Consider the following 19,233-nt stretch of genomic DNA (forward strand, 5'->3'; position numbering starts at 1 on the left):
CGAATAATCAAAATAAGTAAATGATTGGAACAAACGAAGTCAAGGTAAAAGTGGCTTTACATGCCGTTACAAAAAGAAAAGTCAGTGTTACATGTACATTAAAAACACAAGACGTCAAGCCGGGTCTCATACTTCGCCAGCGATGGTCCATGTTGAACCATCATCATGAAAATACGTACTTATGTGTATAATTTTTATATAATGACATACAAGATTCAAGAACTCCGGGTTATTGAATGGCTGCGACTAAATTGATTCTGCCTTTCTCCATCACCAGTGCATATGTTTTTCTGTTGATTTATCCGACTGACGGCATATCTCATTCAAGGTTACCGCGACAAAGTGATGACCCCGTGGCCTCATCCTTACACAGCTAGAAGCCTTTTACCCATTCCACTCTACTACCTAACATACACGCCCTCATCCTTGTGAGAGTTATTAGTCTTTTAATCCATCCGTTTTTCTTACCATTTAAAATTTACTCAACCTCATGCTTGTCAAGTTTCAGTTTTTCCCCTCTTTTTCACTCTACCTTGCAGCGTTCGCCTTTTTGTTTAGTTTTACTAATTCTTCATCCCGTCTTCCATATTCTTTCTAACACATGTTTTTCTTTTATCATTTTTCAGTTCCAATCTTTCACCCATTTCACGCTTCCTTTTTACACCAGTTAGTTGTATCCCGATCACCTGCAGTCCATCATTTCAATCCAGTTTTCCTTCCAGTATACTGTACAGTACCTTATTCTTACAGTATCTAGTTCCAGTCTTTCTTTCCAAACAGCTCCTTTCTCTCTCTCTCTCTCTCCCTCTTTCTCTCTCTCAACATATATATATATATATATATATATATATATATATATATATATATATATATATATATATATATATATATATATATATATATATATATATATATATATATATGTATATATATATATATATATATATATATATATATATATATATATATATATATATATATATATATATATATATTTATGCATACATTCCTGTTGATAAGATATTAGCCTTATCTTGAATCTCCCTTCATTCCATCACGCTCTGCCTAAACCGATCCGTCTCTTATTCACTTTACTGTAGTTGAAGTAATATCATCCTTTTATATATTCAGATATGCATTTTCTAAACCAGCGTAATCTTGTTTGTACTTAGCTCCATTCCTTGACTCTGTCCCACCCAGTATATTGTATTTATGAAGTATATACTTCCTCAAACGTCATTTCACTTTACTGTATACTCCTTATCCCTGGCCTGATAACGAATCTTTCGTTCCATCCCACCCCGCACTCCCTCATACCCCATTAACCTTTTACAATCATTGCACTCATGATTTCTCCTAATCCTTAAATCTTTTCCACACTGATAATGGGAAAGACAGTAGCTAAAAACAGGAAAACAAAATTAATGTGCCTTATCAACAAAGCGCCTGCTGAAATGGGCCTTGCATCCATCCACTCATCACTGAAGCCTTAAACAACTCCATCCCACAGGCATACCGGTATGTCCCATACACTTGAGTTTCATTTAATAGAGACATTTCAGCAGCCATTGCATAACAGAAACCATTTTGTTAACTACCAAGGTAAACTGTTCATACTCATTTCCTTACATACTCATGATTTGTACATAAATACGATACTGAGGTCACTTACCTGTGTAATTCAAATTGACTGGTGGACAGATTTCTGTAAGGCACTTGACACTGTATAGGCGCTGACGTCGCCAGCGTGGCCGACGAGGTCATGTTGGTTACTTTGAAAAACTCCGATATCACAGATATTGACGATTTAACAAAGTTTACAAGTAACTGTTTTGGGGGGATTCTCAAAAAATCCGGGCGAAGACTAAGCAGGCCGGGACGCAGGGACTCTGAGAGGTTACGGGGGAGCGGGATGTCGAGCAGGATCCAGATGTACTCTCCGTTGAACATGTCCAGGTCTTCACCGTGACTGTACACCACCTTAGCGAAGTTCACCGTCCCGGACACGAAGATGAGCCGCCGCACCGTGTGGAGGATACTGCTCAGCCGGTTTTGGAAGTGGTGGCGTGGGAGGTTGGCGGAGAGTGACAGGGCCACGGTCTCGAAGTGGTGGTCCCTGGATGCGATGTGTGCCAGCTGCAGGGCCTGAGGGGAGTCGTCGTGGATTAGGATGGGCTGACACCACTCCAGGGCAGAGATGAACGTCGTTCCAGCTCGCCACAGGTCCGACAGGCGAGGGTTGGCCACCACCAGGTTAGGCAGCAGAGTCTGTGAAGGGTGAAGAAGGAGGAGTCAGTATGATGTCAGTAAATTATCAGGATCAGGTAGTAAAATAAGAATAATGAAGACTGTATATAACACCTTTAGTTCAAGGACTGGCCACCACCCTGTCAGGAAGAGTATGTGGGGAGGGGTGGAAGGAAGAACGGGCAATTAGTATGATAAGTCTGCAGATATTCAGGGATCAGTGTGGTATGATGAGTCTGGGGGAGGGGAAGGAGGAATCAGTAAGATAAGTCCACATGTTATCAGGAATCAGTACGGTAAGAGATTATGAAAGATTATCAAACACCCTGCCACCATTTCGAAAACGGTATCGTAAAGTGAATTATTTAATCCCAGTAGTAGCAAGAGTAGTCTAAAAAAGAGATCAGTAAGGTAAAAATACAGGTTATCAGGTTCAGTGAAACTGATAAATTAACAAATAATAATAAAAGGCTGTGCTCTGCCAACAGACGGCGCTTGCCCATATGTGTTCATTTTAAATCCATATAGGTACATGTTATGAAAGATTATACTTTTATCCAAAAAACTGTGCCATCATCATCACCATCATCATCATCATAACTCTTTATTTCCCACTGATAAATGCGATGGGAGTAGATCCAACATTAGGATCAGGAACACACAACGGAAGATTCATCAGAGTACTATTGACAAGGGCCATACTTTTATACAAAAACTTTTGATCATATTTTGTAGACCGAAGTTAGACAAAGGGTGATATTAATGAAGTACATCAAAAAACGACAAGAAGAAGTTGTCACTAAAGGAAAGTTGTGTCTTTGGTGAATGTGACAAAAATGGTGGAGGATGGTCATTGTGTGTGGGTGTGAGGGAAGGGGGACTGGGTTTGAGAAGGGTTGGGGATGTAAGGGAGGGGGGGTAAGTCTGTAAGGGAGAAGAGGGTGGGCTGGGGAAGTGCCTGAGGCCCCGGGGAGTCGCTCATAAAGGAGAGAACAAGCCCAAACTTTTGCCCCTCTTGTTTTCCCAGACTCTCGCGGCCATGTCACTATATTGTGGCTCACCCAATCCCGCTTCAGCTTTACCGGACTTTAGCTTCTTCCTCGCTCCTCTCCACAGTCCTACAGTATCCTCTCGTTCCCTTCTTCCATTAATATCCTCACCCATCCTTAATCAATACCCACTCGCTCGGACCATGAACATCCTCACTCCCCTCAGGCAGTACCCAGTCGCTCCCAGCATCCTCACTCATCCTTACAATCAGTATCCTCTCGTTCCCACCATGATTATCCTCACTCTTCCGTACATTACCCCCTCGATCCCTCCATGAACATCCTCATCCTCACCCTCAACCATCTCTCCTTTATGTTTTGTAAACACACACACACACACACACACACACACACACACACACACACACACACACACACACACACACACACACACACACACACACACACACACACACACACACACACACACACACACGCCGCTCGCTGGTGCAGTGGTAACGTTCTCGCTTGCCAACTGGTGGACGGGAGTTCGCGCCTCGCTCTGGTTGCGAAAAGTTTCACTGACGAAGTGGGTGGTTACTGTCCCCCTTGAGCAAGGGGACGGGTGTGTGCGTGTGTGAAGGTCACAGCCTTGCCCTTAGATCGGACTATATGAGCTCCCAGCTCCCTTCCGGGAGGGTAAAAGCTGACAATCACGACCATCAAGTGATCCTGACCGACCCGGTGAATTACACACACACACACACACACTCTCTCTCTCTCTCTCTCTCTCTCTCTCTCTCTCTCCACACACACACACTTCACTCACACTGAGATAGGATGAATGAAAATGTCCCTCCCCCCAACACACACAAACCTAAATGGAAACCCCACACGGAAATGACATTAGAGGAACAATCGACGCTTCATTGACGAGAGAGAGAGAGAGAGAGAGAGAGAGAGAGAGAGAGAGAGAGAGAGAGAGCGTTCGTGTGGGTGTGTGTGTAAACTTTATGGAAGGACGGAAGGGATCAAAGCAAGTGAGCGAGACTGGCATTTGAAGGCAGGTCAGGAAAAACTGTAAAGGCTTTCAAAAATTTCTCGATGTTTTAAGATGCAAAGCGTAGCAGAAATAACTCTCTTTCGTTTTTGATCATACGTAACTAAGCGCTGTAGTCTTATATGATCACATGGCTCCCTATCATTATTTCCTTACCACTATTATTCATCAGATGGTACACTAGTTTTTTCTTATAGACTAATTACTCACAGAAATTATATTGAAAACGATGGTGCCTTTTATATCTCCTTATATATATATATATATATATATATATATATATATATATATATATATATATATATATATATATATATATATATATATATATATATATATTTTTCATCCCTACCTCCTGACGAAGCAGTTCAGCTCTCTAACGCCTTTGTGAATGAAGAACTTACAGACAGCCTATAAGAACCGCTTCACTATGTTGATTTTAATTTATTTTCTTTTTACAAACAGACGATATCACTAGGACCTCTCGTAATGAAGCAGTTGATGTAGATTTTAGATACAGATATCATACGAAAGAGAATAATGAGGTGGAACAAGAATTCTCTCTCTCTCTCTCTCTCTCTCTCTCTCTCTCAGGGAAATGTGGCATGGAACAGGAGAATCATACATACACGCATTCTAGTCAAATCCTCTAGAGATGAAGGGAATCTCCAAGCCCACGAGAAGTCTTTAGACGGTGGCAGGTGCGTAGCTTAGAAGGAAGGAAAAAAGGAAGAAGGAAGAAAAGATGGAAGAAATGATGGAAGAAAAGGAAAGGAGGGCGAGGGGGAGAATGGAGGAAGGAAGAAAGGAGAGGAGGGGAGGGCAAGGGATTGAAGGAAAGTAAGGTAATGTAGTGTGCGAGATGTTACAACTGGGTGGGTCTGTCAGTGAAGGATGGAGGTGCAAGGATATGGGTTGGTCTCTTATTGTGATTCTGTATTTGTCACTTTTCAGGAAGAGAGAGAGAGAGAGAAAGAGAGAGAGAGTATACATAAAGTACGGACGAGTATTATGAATACGGTATATCTTCTTTAACAGTTATTTAACCTTGCTCTTCCATGAACGTATGTATGCTGTTCGTCTCTTTCTCTCTCTCTCTCTCTCACTCTCTCTCTTTCTCTCCAAGAGGATTGGTCTGCGTCTCTCTTTATCTCTCCTCTCTCACACCAGATTGAACAGGCCTTAGGTATGCGTTAGCCCAACATCAGTCTCCCAGCATCCGGCTCCCCGATTTCTAATTCTGATTCCCCGACTTGCATCACATGACTCCCGATTTCCAGCACCCGATTCACAGTTTCCAACACTGGACACCGTACTCCCAACACCTGATACTCGATTTCCAACATACGATTCCCGATTAGCAACACCCGATTCCCGATTTCTAGCTTCGGCGCACGACTCCCGACACCGGGTACCCGATTTCCAACACCTGATTTCCAGTTTCCAACATCCGATTCCCGACCTCCCATCATCGGATTCCCTGTTTCTAACATTCGACTCCCGATTTCCAACATTCGATTTCCGTTTTCCAACATCCGACACCTGATTTCCAACCTCCGACTCCCGATTTCCAACCCCCCAGGCTCCCAGTCACGACTCCCGATTTCCAGCACGAACTCCCTGTTTCCGCTCCCTTCTCCCAATTTCCAACACTCAGTTCCCGATTTTCATACCCTAATTCCAGCCTTCGACTCAGAGCACAACCTCAAATTAAATAAATAATAAATAAAAAAGTTAATAAATAAGTAAAAAATATACAATTAATAAATAATGATAAATTAAATAATAATAGCTCTATCCTAAATATTAACTCTAAATAATAACTCTAACCTCCGATTCCCAACTCTAACCCCCACTCGCCAATCACCATCCCCCATTCCCCAACCTCCTACCTCCACTTCCCAACCCATACCTTCACTCCCCAGCCACCATCTTTCATTCCCCAGTCCCCAATTTCCATTTCATAGCCTCTCACCTCCGCAACCAAACCCCCAACATCCAGTCTTCATCCTAATCTCCACTTTCCATCTTCCAACCTCCATTCTCTACTCTCCAACTTCCAACCTCCATTCTTCACTCTCCAGCCTCCACTTACGAACCTCCAACCTCCAAACCCGCCTCATTACCTCCTTTGACAACTTTCACTGGGTTTTTCTTTGATTCGTGAGATTAAACAGCACACGAGGCGAGCCGCCACCACCATCACCACCTCCCTCTTGCCCTCATCACTCATTATAAAGCTTTGGTCTCTATTAGTACGTTTTTCTGGTTATTTGTACGCTTTTCTGTTTCTTTGTCTCCCTGTCTGTCTGTTTGAGTACCTATAAATCACTCCGACAGGAAGGTTATGTTTTTGTCCGCTTTTGTTTGTTTGTTTGCAAGACGACTCGAAAAGTTTTGACCGGGTTTTAATGAAGTTTTGTGGAAGGGTGGGCCATGGGCGAGAAGAAATTATTAAATTTGGGGGCGAATCCGGATCCTGAGTAACCCGCACAATATCTCTAAAGGTTCTCAATGAATTTCCATGAAATTTTGTGGAAAAGTGAGCCATGAACCAAGAAAGAATTTATTAAATTTGGGGTCGGATCCGGATCCGGATTTTTTTTAATGGCAGTGGCATTGGTGGAGGTATGCGCTTTCTGAGTGCTATCTAGTTCGGTCTGTTTCTGTCGTTGTCTTTGATGTCTGAATTTGTGTGCTTGCTACACTGTGTATCTGATTCTGTATGCCATTTTCTGTATCTGTTTACCAAATTACTTTGTCAGTCTGGCTTTGTGTGTGTGTGTGTGTGTGTGTGTGTGTGTGTGTGTGTGTGTGTGTGTGTGTGTGTGTGTGTGTGTGTGTGTGTGTGTGCGTGCGTGTGTGTGCGCGCGCGCGCACGTGATTGTCTGTCAGTCTCTTCTTGTATTTAAAATTCTGGCTGTCTGTCTCTATGTATATTTTTCTGTCAGTTTGCCTCAGTGTGTGTACTTCTTTGAGGCCTGAAATGATACAGCTGGCTGCACCTGTTCATGAAAAAGGTTAAGAGGGGTAGAAGTTAACACGTTCAGTAACCTAATCTCTTTTATTCGACGCTGATTCACGAAGTTCAGTATTTTTACGTTCACTAATTCTGCTCAGATTCCTCTTAAAGCTCAGGTTAACTAAAAAGTAGAACAAATGAAATGCATTCAGTTATCGTTATTAATCACCTTTTTATGTTCATGTCAGCTGTTAAGCCCGTAGAATGTTAGAGAATAATGCAAAATAATGCTACCACTAAGCTGCGTTACCGGTTTTCCCACAGTTATAGAACCAGGTATATGGGTAATGCTAGAGATGTTTTTAACTTAATTCTGACCTTTTACACTTTCAGACGGAAGCCTTCTTTTGTATATTACTCGTTTTAACTCGAGATGATTTTTATTCGGTTCAGGAGAGAATTTTCAAACTGGAGCTGTGACATATAGCCATCATTAACCTCTTCAGTAACAGATGTCTCCTCCAAAGCTGGGTAAAGTCATCAGAAGGCTTCATGAACAGTGAAACAGCAGTGGTTAATGATGATTACCTTCATATAGCCATGTGTACTACCTTGCGATAATACCATATATAATAGGCAATCGTACGTCATTGCCATCATCACTCTCTATTGACTAACCCTAGCCTTGAGTCTACATAAAGTGCACGCAGAAATGATGACTCCAGCTTTTAATTCATTGCCTTTCTTAGTGCTTTCACCTCTGAATATCTATGTCTGTCTGTCTTTCTGAGAGTCTTTGTTCATCATTACTTGTTCTGTCAATTTACCTATTTCCTTTTTATGTTATGTTTATCTGCCTATCTGTCAATGTATATGTAGCTGTCTATCAGTCTGTCAGTCTATCTGTCTATCTATCTATCTGTCTATCTGTCCAGCCGAGCCTCTTTCACAATCCGCTTATTTTCTTTCTCAGCGAATTCATTAAGCTGTAATATAAGCTGTCTAACAAAATCAACATTCTCTCTCTCTCTCTCTCTCTCTCTCTCTCTCTCTCTCTAATCGACTTCCTTTATATGCTTATAAAGTTTCTCGTAATCTCGAGGATTTCTTTGTTGATCCTCTCCGGGGGATAGTTCTTCAGTTCGGCTTTATTTCAGCCTCTCCATCAAACTTCTGAGAGAGAGAGAGAGAGAGAGAGAGAGAGAGAGAGAGAGAGAGAGAGAGAGAGAGAGAGAGAGAGAGAGAGAGAAGTTGGATATTGTGTTTTCTATCTCTTTTAACTTTGACTTATTTCAATCATCATTCACTTATACTTAATAACCTAAAAAATGTTACAAGACAGAATGCAGGATAGTAATGATGATAATGATGATGATGATGATGGCGATGAGGAGGAGGAGAAGGAAGTGGAGGAGGAGGAGGGGAGGAGGAGAAAATGAAAGAGTAACAGAAAAGGAAGAGAAGGGTGATGGAGAGGAAAATTTTGCAGATACACACGAACATGACTTTTTTGATCTCAAGTTTTCTGTACTTTTGATATCACAGCCTCTGATATTAGGGATTTTTTCTAGCCTTTTTTTTTTTTTTGTAGGTTTGACCGTTTTCCATCATCATTCCTGCTAGAAAACAATAGTTGTATTTCGTGTTTTATTATCATTTTTTTTATGTGTCACTGTTATATGTTTTAACGTTTATCTCTCTCTCTCTCTCTCTCTCTCTCTCTCTCACACACACACACACACACACACACACACACACACACACACACACACACACACACACACACACACACACACACACACACACACACACACACACACACACACACACACACACACACACACACACACACACACACACACACACACAGTCTTTAAATTTCACCACATCTGTCATGATTCTCTTCACCAACTACAGCATACGGATCCTTATCACCACAGTATTGCCATAACACTATCATTGTCATACCTGCACATCACCGCCGTCATCAGCATCATTACCATCATCATTACCACATTCACCATTACAATCATTATTGCTTTTAGTCATCACCATTACAACCATCATCACCACCATATCCATCATTACCTCCATTGCAACCATCATCTCCAACATTACGACTACCATCATCATATACAACCACCATCACCGCTACAACCATCACCATTCCAAGCATCATCAAATATATCATCGTCGCCAGCCAGTCATTTGGCCAGAAACACAAGCTACCGTAGCCAAATGATCAAGGTAAGTACTCATTCATAGACACCTGCAGATATCAGCTTTCCATTCGTAGTATTCGGTGCATCCCTATTTCAGTCCCTGCTAAACAATAACTCCCCCTCTATCCACCCTTCCTCTCACCACCCTGCCTCCCACAACCCCTCCTCCCACGGCTTCTCCTCCCACGACCCCTCCTCCTACGACCCCACCTCCTACGACCCCTCTTTCCACAACCTCTTTTCCACAACCCCTTCTCCCAGGACGACCACCTTCCTTCATATACCCCACTGCCATGCCTGTCCACCTGGTTTTCCACTTTCTCGCACCCGCCCTAATTTCATTTATGCTTGGGTGATGAATTTTGGGGGTAATTCTTGTCCGTTTGGGAAATTTCATAACACCTCTTCCTCAGCGGTTTCTTTTCATCTTAATATCCCCTTATATAATACTGCCATACACCAGTTTGGATTTTAAAAAAGAAGAAAGAAAAGGTATGAATAACAACGAGCTTATTAGCAGGTAATATCGAAAATAAATCACCGAGGAAGAAGGTCCACAAGACGCACCATGCCAAAGAGAATAACAGTAAAAGCGACATGCACTTAAAGAGGAAGATAATATTCCTCCCAAAATACGGATGGGACGTGCATTATTGAAAACCATTATGCGTGTTATTATACCGTGTGTGTGTGTGTGTGTGTGTGTGTGTGTGTGTGTGTGTGTGTGTGTGTGTGTGTGTGTGTGTGTGTGTGTGTCTGGCGCAGGGAAGGAGTCTCGTATGTATTGTTATTTTGCCTGCAGGTCTCATACTAAGTGTTATTTTTGCATGCTCCCTCTGTTGTGCAAGACCCCTGTGGATGCCAAGATTACTCCCTCCCACACTCTGACAATATTCATTCATGTCCAGAGTAAGAATAGTATATACATTCATACCGAGTGGAGAATGAGAGAACTAGGTAAGTATGGGAATGATGATGATGATGATGGTATAATAATACTGAAAAATAATAATAATGATAAAATAATAATAATAATAATAATGATGATGATGATGATGATGATGATGATGATGATAATGGTTATAATAATAAGTCTTTCATTATAGAGTCATCTTCAGTGAGCAGATGGTGGACGCCACACCCGCTGCATTTAATAATATTGTCGGGGTAGGTGGGAGCGCCACCATCCACTTACTCTATAATTATAAGCTTGTGTAACCTTCAAGGAATTCTATTGTGGCAAGCCAGATATTTTTGTGTACTCCAGAAAACCATTTGGGCCATAGCTTTGGGTGGGAACCATATAGAAAAAAGATGGACACCTGGTGGTCTAGTGATTTAAATGGCTCCAACTAATGCGACCTAAAAGGATTTGAGTACGAGGGATAATAAGGGTTTATTGCTCACAAAGCACCACTCAGGGGTGTGTGTTGTGGGGAGCAGAAGGAAGATAGAAAGCCCCGGGTTATGCTGGCAGGATGGAAGAGTACATTACCAGACTGGGATGGGAGAAAAGACCGTGGCTGAGTCAGGATATGGTCGTGGAAATGGGTGTTGAAATGCTGATTCAGATAATAATACCATCTTGGGGGGAAAAAAAAAATCTTCGTGTTGTGAACGCGGTAAATATAGGGTCAGGGAATACATAGACAGACAGATAGAATGACAGGGTAGATAGATAGATAGACAAAAAAAATTGATGGATCGATAGACAGGCACAGAGACAGAAAGACAGCAGGCACAGAGACACAGACATACAGACAGATAGCGAGATAGTATCATATTGCAAAAGTAGCCCATGATTGTATTTTTCATTCACATCAGCGTCCCAAATTATCCAAATAATAAAGATAAAGATAATGATAAGAGAAATAGATAGATAAACAGTGATGTAAGCAGAGAGAGAGAAAGAAAAATTTAGATAAAATTGATAGATGGAAAAGATAATACATTTTTTTTTTTTTTTTTTTTTTTTTTATGTGTCCGACTCTGGGCATAGGCTTCACAGCCTGCTATCAAGGCCCAGCAGTCCTCCTACATACCATACACCTCTACATGTCACCACTTCGGCGCTAACACCCACCGTCCATATTGAATACATGCTAGGGCTGTCTCATACAGGACTGGTGTATTGGTATTAGCGGGGGTATTTTTATGACATGTCGGCGGGTCTTCTGGTAGATCAGTAAAGCCTGATTTAAAGAGCTGCCTGGCTCTTATCTGAGAGTCCCTGGTTCGATTCCCAGCATATTGGTAATTTACCAGATCAAATCCTTAAACTGTTCCCTGCCCCAGCCAGGATTCGAACCTAGGTCCGTAAGGACTGCAGGTAATTACTGATAATGAAAAATTATCTGTACCCTTCAGCATCATTCAAACATATATAGGTAGAGATTGAGAGGTAGACATTGTGTGTGTGTGTGTGTGTGTGTGTGTGTGTGTGTGTGCGTGTGTGTGTGTGTGTGTGTGTGTGTGAGAGAGAGAGAGAGAGAGAGAGAGAGAGAGAGAGATTCCAGTCGTCTTTCATTTTCATTATCTCGATTCTTTCCGAAATTATTCCAGTGCACCAGATTCTCTTCTGGTTTTGGGGAGTGGGAGGGTAATCAGGGATCTCCTATCAATCAGGCAGGCTCGCTTCCTCGACCTGTCTGAGTGGCTTATGCATAGATGGATGGATGGATATGCAGATACTGTAATTATGTACATGCATACGCATGTACATGTACAGTATACATATACATACATACAAGCATTCAATACTTACAAATTTACATAAGTAGATATACTAAGATTATTTACTTGTTGACAAAGATGGAATAATGAATCGACCAAAAACTAATGTATAGCGGTATGTTTATAGTGACATAGCTATATTGATAAAAAGAAAGACAGGTAGAAAGATAGACAGATAGATGGATTGATGAGGCGCTCGATGGATGGAGATAAACGGATAGGCTTCGGGATAATTGATTTTCTCTGTTATCCGTTACCCCATAGTTTATCTGCTTATCTTTACATAATATGCCTTTGTGTCCCTATCAGTCTGCTTATATGCAGCGTCTTCCTTTTTATCATTATTTTTATTCCTCTTCGTTTTTTTAACATTCCACCTGGCTCTCTCTCTCTCTCTCTCTCTCTCTCTCTCTCCACACACACACACACACACACACACACACACACACACACACACACACACACACACACACACACACACACACACACACACACACACACACACACACACACACACACACACACACTCTTTCCCACCCTGCCTTTTGCTTTCATCGCTGTTTGCTCACTCTAAGGCGACTTTTTGGTCCTTGTGGAGGCTAAGTTGCGAGCGAGGAGTTTTAAGGCAGCGCTGGATTGTGGAGTGAAGCGAGTTTGATTATCGTAAGTGCCTGTGACGCTGGGCAGAGAAAGAGAGAGAGAGGGTGAAGTAGAGAGAGAGAAAGACAGACTGAGAGGTGACGCTGTGCATCAATAATAGGTAGAGAGAGTTGAGAGTAAATGTAAATGTGTTTATGAGCGTAACAGAGAAAAACACAGAGAAGGAGAGCAAACACAGCGGCCTGATAAAAGAAAGTGCGAGAAACAATCAGTGAAGCAGATGCAGACAAAGGCTAATAGCCACAGAACTCCAAGTAATTGAGAAAAGGGCAAACTACACTGTACTTCCACAAACTGCTGCATTATCGTGCTCTTAGGAGGCATTTTTCATCTTTTCCGTAGCAGATTATTTTGCATGACAATAATATTTTCTTGTAAAGTAGTTGACATCCTGTTAATACCGATGCAGTTTGCATAATTTAAAGTAAAGGAGAATAATAATGTGTCATAAACAGAAATTAAAAAGCAAGGAAGAGTTGCCAGAGAAGCTCCTAAATTGACGAGAAAACAAGAGCTTCTTAAAGGGCCAAATACAGTTAGAACCTGTTGGGAAAATTAGATGGGGAACCTTGTACCGTAAGCTAAGGAGAATACAGGAGGATGTAAATGTACCGTAGTGGAGATGAACTTATAAGGAAAAGGTGTTGTAGATCAAAACTTATAAGGAAATAACGAGTATAAGGCCACCTACACTCACCCTCCACCTCTCTACTCCCAGCTCGCCACTTACCTTCTATTACCTCTCTGATCACATCTGCTTCCTGCATACTTCCTTCCTCAGTCATATGACCTCACGGAAGTTTATCTAGGAGATGGAATCTCTCTCTCTCTCTCTCTCTCTCTCTACATCTATACATACAGTATATAATTTCAGAGCTAGAAAGCTCCAAACATAGATATGAAACCGTCACTGTATAATCCAGTTCCCGGTCTCAAATTTTGGTGCTCGTGAGAGAAGCGGAGAGGAAAAGGTGGGGGGGGGGGATAGGTAAGCAGGCATGCAGGGGTATTATATTTATAAAATATCCAAAAATTCTCTTCGTCCATAACCGTTTTAGTGTTGCCCTCCAAATTGCATTCTGGTGCTTACATTAATCTCCATCCCCCCCCCTCCCCCATGACAGGCACACCACAACAATGATCGGTGACACTTCAGCGCCGCGAGAGAGAAATGGTTACTGTGTGATGGATTGGCTCAGGTGAATTTGATGGGAGGGTGAGGAGAGGTACACAGAAAGACAAGATTTAGGGAGGAGAAGAGGAAAACCAAGGGTGACGTGGAAGGATGAGGAGAGGAACAATGAGGATGGGGCGAAACGATGAGAGGAACAATGGGGATGAGGTGAAACGATAAGAGGAACAATGGGGATGAGGTGAAACGATGAGAGGAACAATGGGGATGAGGTGAAACGATGAGAGGAACAATGGGGATGAGGTGAAACGATGAGAGGAACAATGGGGGTGAGGTGAAACGATGAGAGGAACAATGGGGTTGGGGTGAAACGATGAGAGGAACAATGGGGATGAGGTGAAACGATGAGAGGAACAATGGGGATGAGGTGAAACGATGAGAGGAACAATGGGGATGAGGTGAAACGATGAGAGGAACAATGAGGATGAGGTGAAACGATGAGAAGCGTCAGACTGAGAACGAGGTGGAGGGATGAGGAGGCCAAGGACAAAGTGGAGAAATGAGGAGTGAAAGACCAATAATGAAAAGAAGAAAGCCAGGACAAAGTTGAAGGGTGAGGAAAAAAAGACCGAGGATAAGGTAGAAGAATGAGAAGAAAACTAAATTTGAAGCAGGCGAATGAGAAGAGGCAGAGCGAGGATGACATGGAAATGTGGGGAGGGGAAGACTGAGGATGAAGTGGAAGATGAAGAGAACGCCAAGGATGTGGTTAAGGAATAAGGGGAGAACCAAGGATGAGGTAGAATGATGATGAGAGGAACAGCGAGGATGAGGTGGAAGGTTGAAGGGAGGGAGATTAAGGATGCAGTGGGAGGATGAGAAAACCGAGGATGAGAAGAGGAAGACAGATTGATTAACAGCAAATGAAGGAAAATAACATGAAATGGAGGGAGGGAGTGGGAGCGACTGGGGAGAGAAAGGCGAGATGATATTGCACTTGTTGTCAGCCTGAATGAACTCTGGGATCGGGCATTTGCATTATGTAGATGGAGATAGATAGATAAAGAAGTAGATAGATAGGTATAAACAAATAAATAGATATGCATAGGTAAGTAGATAGGGAGAGAGATTAATGCAAACACATAAATAGATAAACTGATAGACACAGGTAGATAGATAGGTAGGTAAATAGGTTGATAGGCAGACATACAGATAGACAATTACAGAGAAATATAGATCGTTAGTTAGATAGACGGATATAAGAGCTTTAATGCATTTTTATCGTACTACCTCCCAGGTGAACTATGGGAATGAAGCATCTAGTACTGAAATGGGTAGAAAGACGCGGATGGATAGATGGGGGTAGAGAGAAAGAATGACAGACAGATAGATAAATATACTGTAGGTAGATACATAAACAGTTACTTTGAGAGAGAGAGAGAGAGAGAGAGAGAGAGAGAGAGAGAGAGAGAGAGAGTCAAATAAAGATGAACTGGGTTTTCAGATAGAAGCTTTGAGCCAGTTTTATCGCGGCCATCATGGATGAACTCTAGAATCAGGTGTCTGGCAGTTGATAGACAGGCAGATAGATTTCCAGCTCTCAGTTGCAGCTCACGTCACCGTAGCTCCAGTCACTTGAATAATCGCCAAACGCCACTACCAGAGTTTTTCGATGAACGCATAAAAAAAGTTTTGGCCGTGAAAAATTGATTCTATTTTCGTCGTTAAACAAACCCGTTATTTGGATTTAATATAGTGGAAGTTAGGTGGGAATCAACAGTCGCTTTCACATGCATGCTTGGTCAACTAGGTCCATTTTCCTTCTAACTGGGTTATCCCGAAATGTTATCTGTGACTATATTGAGTCTGCCCATCCGCATATCTGCCTGTCGAACGTTGTTTTTGTCTCAGCATCGTAGTGGTAGGTGGTGGCGACCATCATCCACTCACTTGATGTAGTGCTGCCTACTTCTTCTTTAGCCTTTATCATTCTTCTTCTGTGCCTGCCCCCCTTTCTTCCCATTTCTCCCATCTTTCCTGTCACTTCTTACTGCTTTTCTTTCCTTTACAGGTGGTTTTACTTTGAGTGACAAGCCAAATGGTTTCCTGCAAGCCAAGAAACCAGTTACAGCGCTGGGTGGTAACCATATAACCAGACCATACGTGCTCCCTACGTGTCAACAAGTGAGTTGGTGGAGGGTTAGTGCCCCTCCCTGTAAAACAAATATTTCAAAGTCAAATGGCCACCCCTTACGGGATGATGGCGTCAGGCAATAGATAGATAGATATATGTATCAGTTCATACATCCGTACATCTGCCTGTCTGTCTATAAATCTACCTGTCTGTCAATGATGATCATGTCTTTGTCAATCTTTTTTCTATTTGTATGTAGAGAGAGAGAGAGAGAGAGACATACAAATTTATATATGAATACAGGAAGACGTACACATTTATAGATAAACAGATGGACTGACATAGGTGTAGAGATAATCTTTATCCATACATCTATGCCGGTCAGGATTTTATCTGTCCACCTTTAACCATCCTTACATCCATCCAGTTCTGTCTCTGTCTTTCTATCTGTTTGTCTTTCTAGTTGTTTCTGTCAGTCTCTCTGCCTACATCCCTCTGTTGTTGTTGCTTAACCCTGATCCTCCTGACGGAGCAGACTCTTTGATAATTTTTATAAGGTACTGTCCCAGTGGAGTCGTTCCGCAAATTCCTTACACCGTTGATGTCTTGCCTATTTACTTGTCCGTTTCCTGACGCCAGATCTTGTTAGGGACAGCTTCGACAATAAGAATCTGCAGGCTTCTTTGTCTCTGTTCAGCAACAAACCATTTTCCCACAACAAATCACCGTGCCTCATAATTATACTCTCCTACTTTATCATCTCACAGTGTTTCCGGTCTCCTTCTCCTTCATCGAACCATCCAGCTTTCATACTGTCTCCTAGTTAGTCTCTCACTCTCCTCTCGCAATGTTGTGTTCATCATAACAACTTCAGTTTTGTTTTTACACAAATGGAAAATACTTTCAACATGTCAGCTTTTTACCGCTTGGGTCTTTCTTACGAGCTAAATGAAAACGTCTTTTGTAATATCGAACAAAATAAGACGTTCTTAAATCTCACTCAATACTGCCTTCACTGTATTTAGCGTTCCTAGTTCCATTGTTTTCTCTTTTGCTTAATAAAATCATTTGAAAGTATTAACAATAAAATGAAAAGGAGGTAATACACTGCCAGTGAGATAAGGTTTTCATCGTTTACCTTTGCACAGGAGGACTTCATTTGTACTTAATGTCTTTGTTTATTTATTTATTTATTTACTTATTTATCATCTTTTGCTACCAGACACTGCTTTCCTCCGTACGAGAAACTTTCCGGAATGGAAGGATTAGATGGAGGTGTTGCCTAAGCTGAATATAATACCTTTGTTGTGGCACGAGTGAAGTAAACAAAATAGTGACCGTGGGGGAACGGATCAGCGGAAATCTGAGCTGTGCCAGCCAGGAAAATCCAAGTGCATTGCAGGATCAACTTCCATGTGTCGGCCTCTCCCTCATCCTCTTCTTTCCTTTCGTTTCATCTCCCTCACCCTCTTCCTTTCGTATCCTCTCCCTCATCTACTTCCTCCCTTTCGTATCCTCTCCCTCGCTTCCACTCTTTCATATCCTCTTCCTCAGCCTCTTTCTCCCTTTCGTATCTTCTCCCTCCTCCTCTCCCTCATGCTCTTCCTCCCTATCGTATCTTCTCCCCCTTCCTCTCCCTCATCCTCTTTCTCCCTTTCGTATTCTTTTGCTCTTCCTCTCTCTTATCCTCATCCTCTCTCTCTCCCTTATAATCTTCCTCTCTGTCTCCCTCATCCTCTTACTCCCTCTCTCCCTCATACTCTTCCTCCCTCATTCCCTCCTCCTCTAACTTTCCCTTCCATTTTCCTCCTCCTTCTAGTCCTAATCCTAAGCTTAAGCCCTCTACTATTATATTCGCTGTATTCTTCCACTCCCTCTCCTTCCTTCCCCTTCCCCTCCTCGTGCTTCTCCTCCCGTTCTCCTTCCCTTCGTCTATCACCGTCTCATCTCTTCCACCCTGTCTCTCCACCGCTCATTTCCATTTTCCCGTCGCTCCACTTTTATCTTACCACCCTAACTCCTGGTATTCCCTCCACATTTTACTCTCTCTCTCTCTCTCTCTCTCTCTCTCTCTCTCTCACACACACACACACAGGAGCCTTAATCCCTACCTAACAATAACGCCTCTTTCATATTTCTCGAGCTAGCACTAGATGATTTTATTCAGCTTTTGAGAGTACCCTGGTAATGGAGTTAATGAAGGCATTATCTAGCCCCTCCAGTTAGAATCCTTTCCTCAGGTGTTGACAAAAATACAGTGCAAAATACTTCATGGCTGTAAAAATGTTAATAATCTGACCCCTCTTTCACCTGCCTGCATTACTTCCGTGTTGCTTCATATATTTTCCCATTATTGCGTCCTTGGCCTTGCAACACTGCATTGTGCGTTCCCACTCTCTCTCTCTCTCTCTCTGTCAGTCTGTCTGTTTATCTGTCTGTCTGTCTGTCTGTCTATATATATATATATATATATATATATATATATATATATATATATATATATATATATATATATATATATATATACTATCGTTTATTCTCTCATTCTCTCAAGATATTGCATTATGTGTTTGTGTGTTTGCCTCCAGTTTTTTAAATTGTATCTTGTATCTCGTCCTTATCTTTATAAATGGTATATCTATTATTTCATCCCTGGCGTTGCAGCGCAACTTTTAGGTATTTTTATCTATTATTGTTTATTCCTCCTTGTATCCGCTTCTGTCTCTGTATTATTGTATCTTATATCAGTATCTATACTTCTCTGTATTATTTTTTGCCAGTATCTTTGTTTCTCTCAGTTTTATTGCATCCTGTCTCACTATTTTTATCTCCATGTTAACTAATGCTTCCCGTATCTATATAATTATTATTGCATCCTGTGTCAGTTTGAGTTTTATTCATCTGTCTATCTATATGTCGATCTGTGTCTCTGTATATCTGTCTACCTACCTGTCTATCTGTCTGTCTATACCTCTCTGTACCTCCAACTAATGTCTGTCTTTCTCCCCTACCGTGTCACCCCTGAAGGAAGTTAACAATATTCCCGTCCATCTTCACCCAATCTACAGTATCTCTCGGAAGGGTCCACTATTTC

The 19,233-nt window shown here is 41.9% G+C and overlaps 2 protein-coding genes across 2 annotated transcripts in view; both read right to left on the reverse strand.

The window, feature by feature from the left end:
• LOC145412583 (uncharacterized) overlaps nt 1–1,950 on the reverse strand; it is a 449,765-nt gene extending 447,815 nt beyond the window's left edge. Inside the window, exon 1 of the mRNA XM_080282490.1 lies at nt 1,673–1,950. Coding sequence (XP_080138616.1) covers nt 1,673–1,950 — 278 coding nt within the window. The remainder of the gene's footprint in view (nt 1–1,672) is intronic.
• A 10-nt stretch (nt 1,951–1,960) lies between these two features.
• The window catches only part of LOC145412422 (uncharacterized), a 341,290-nt gene continuing 324,017 nt past the window's right edge, over nt 1,961–19,233 (reverse strand). The window contains exons 2-3 of the mRNA XM_080282307.1: nt 2,026–2,268; nt 1,961–1,969 (exon numbers count right to left, since the gene is read on the reverse strand). Of these exons, the coding sequence (XP_080138433.1) occupies nt 1,961–1,969; nt 2,026–2,268 (252 nt within the window). The remainder of the gene's footprint in view (nt 1,970–2,025; nt 2,269–19,233) is intronic.

The sequence above is a fragment of the Coenobita brevimanus genome, chromosome 93 (genome assembly GCF_032717465.1).
Source record: "Coenobita brevimanus isolate Jiangsu-jjx chromosome 93, ASM3271746v2, whole genome shotgun sequence".
NCBI classification, from domain to species: Eukaryota; Metazoa; Arthropoda; class Malacostraca; order Decapoda; family Coenobitidae; genus Coenobita; species Coenobita brevimanus.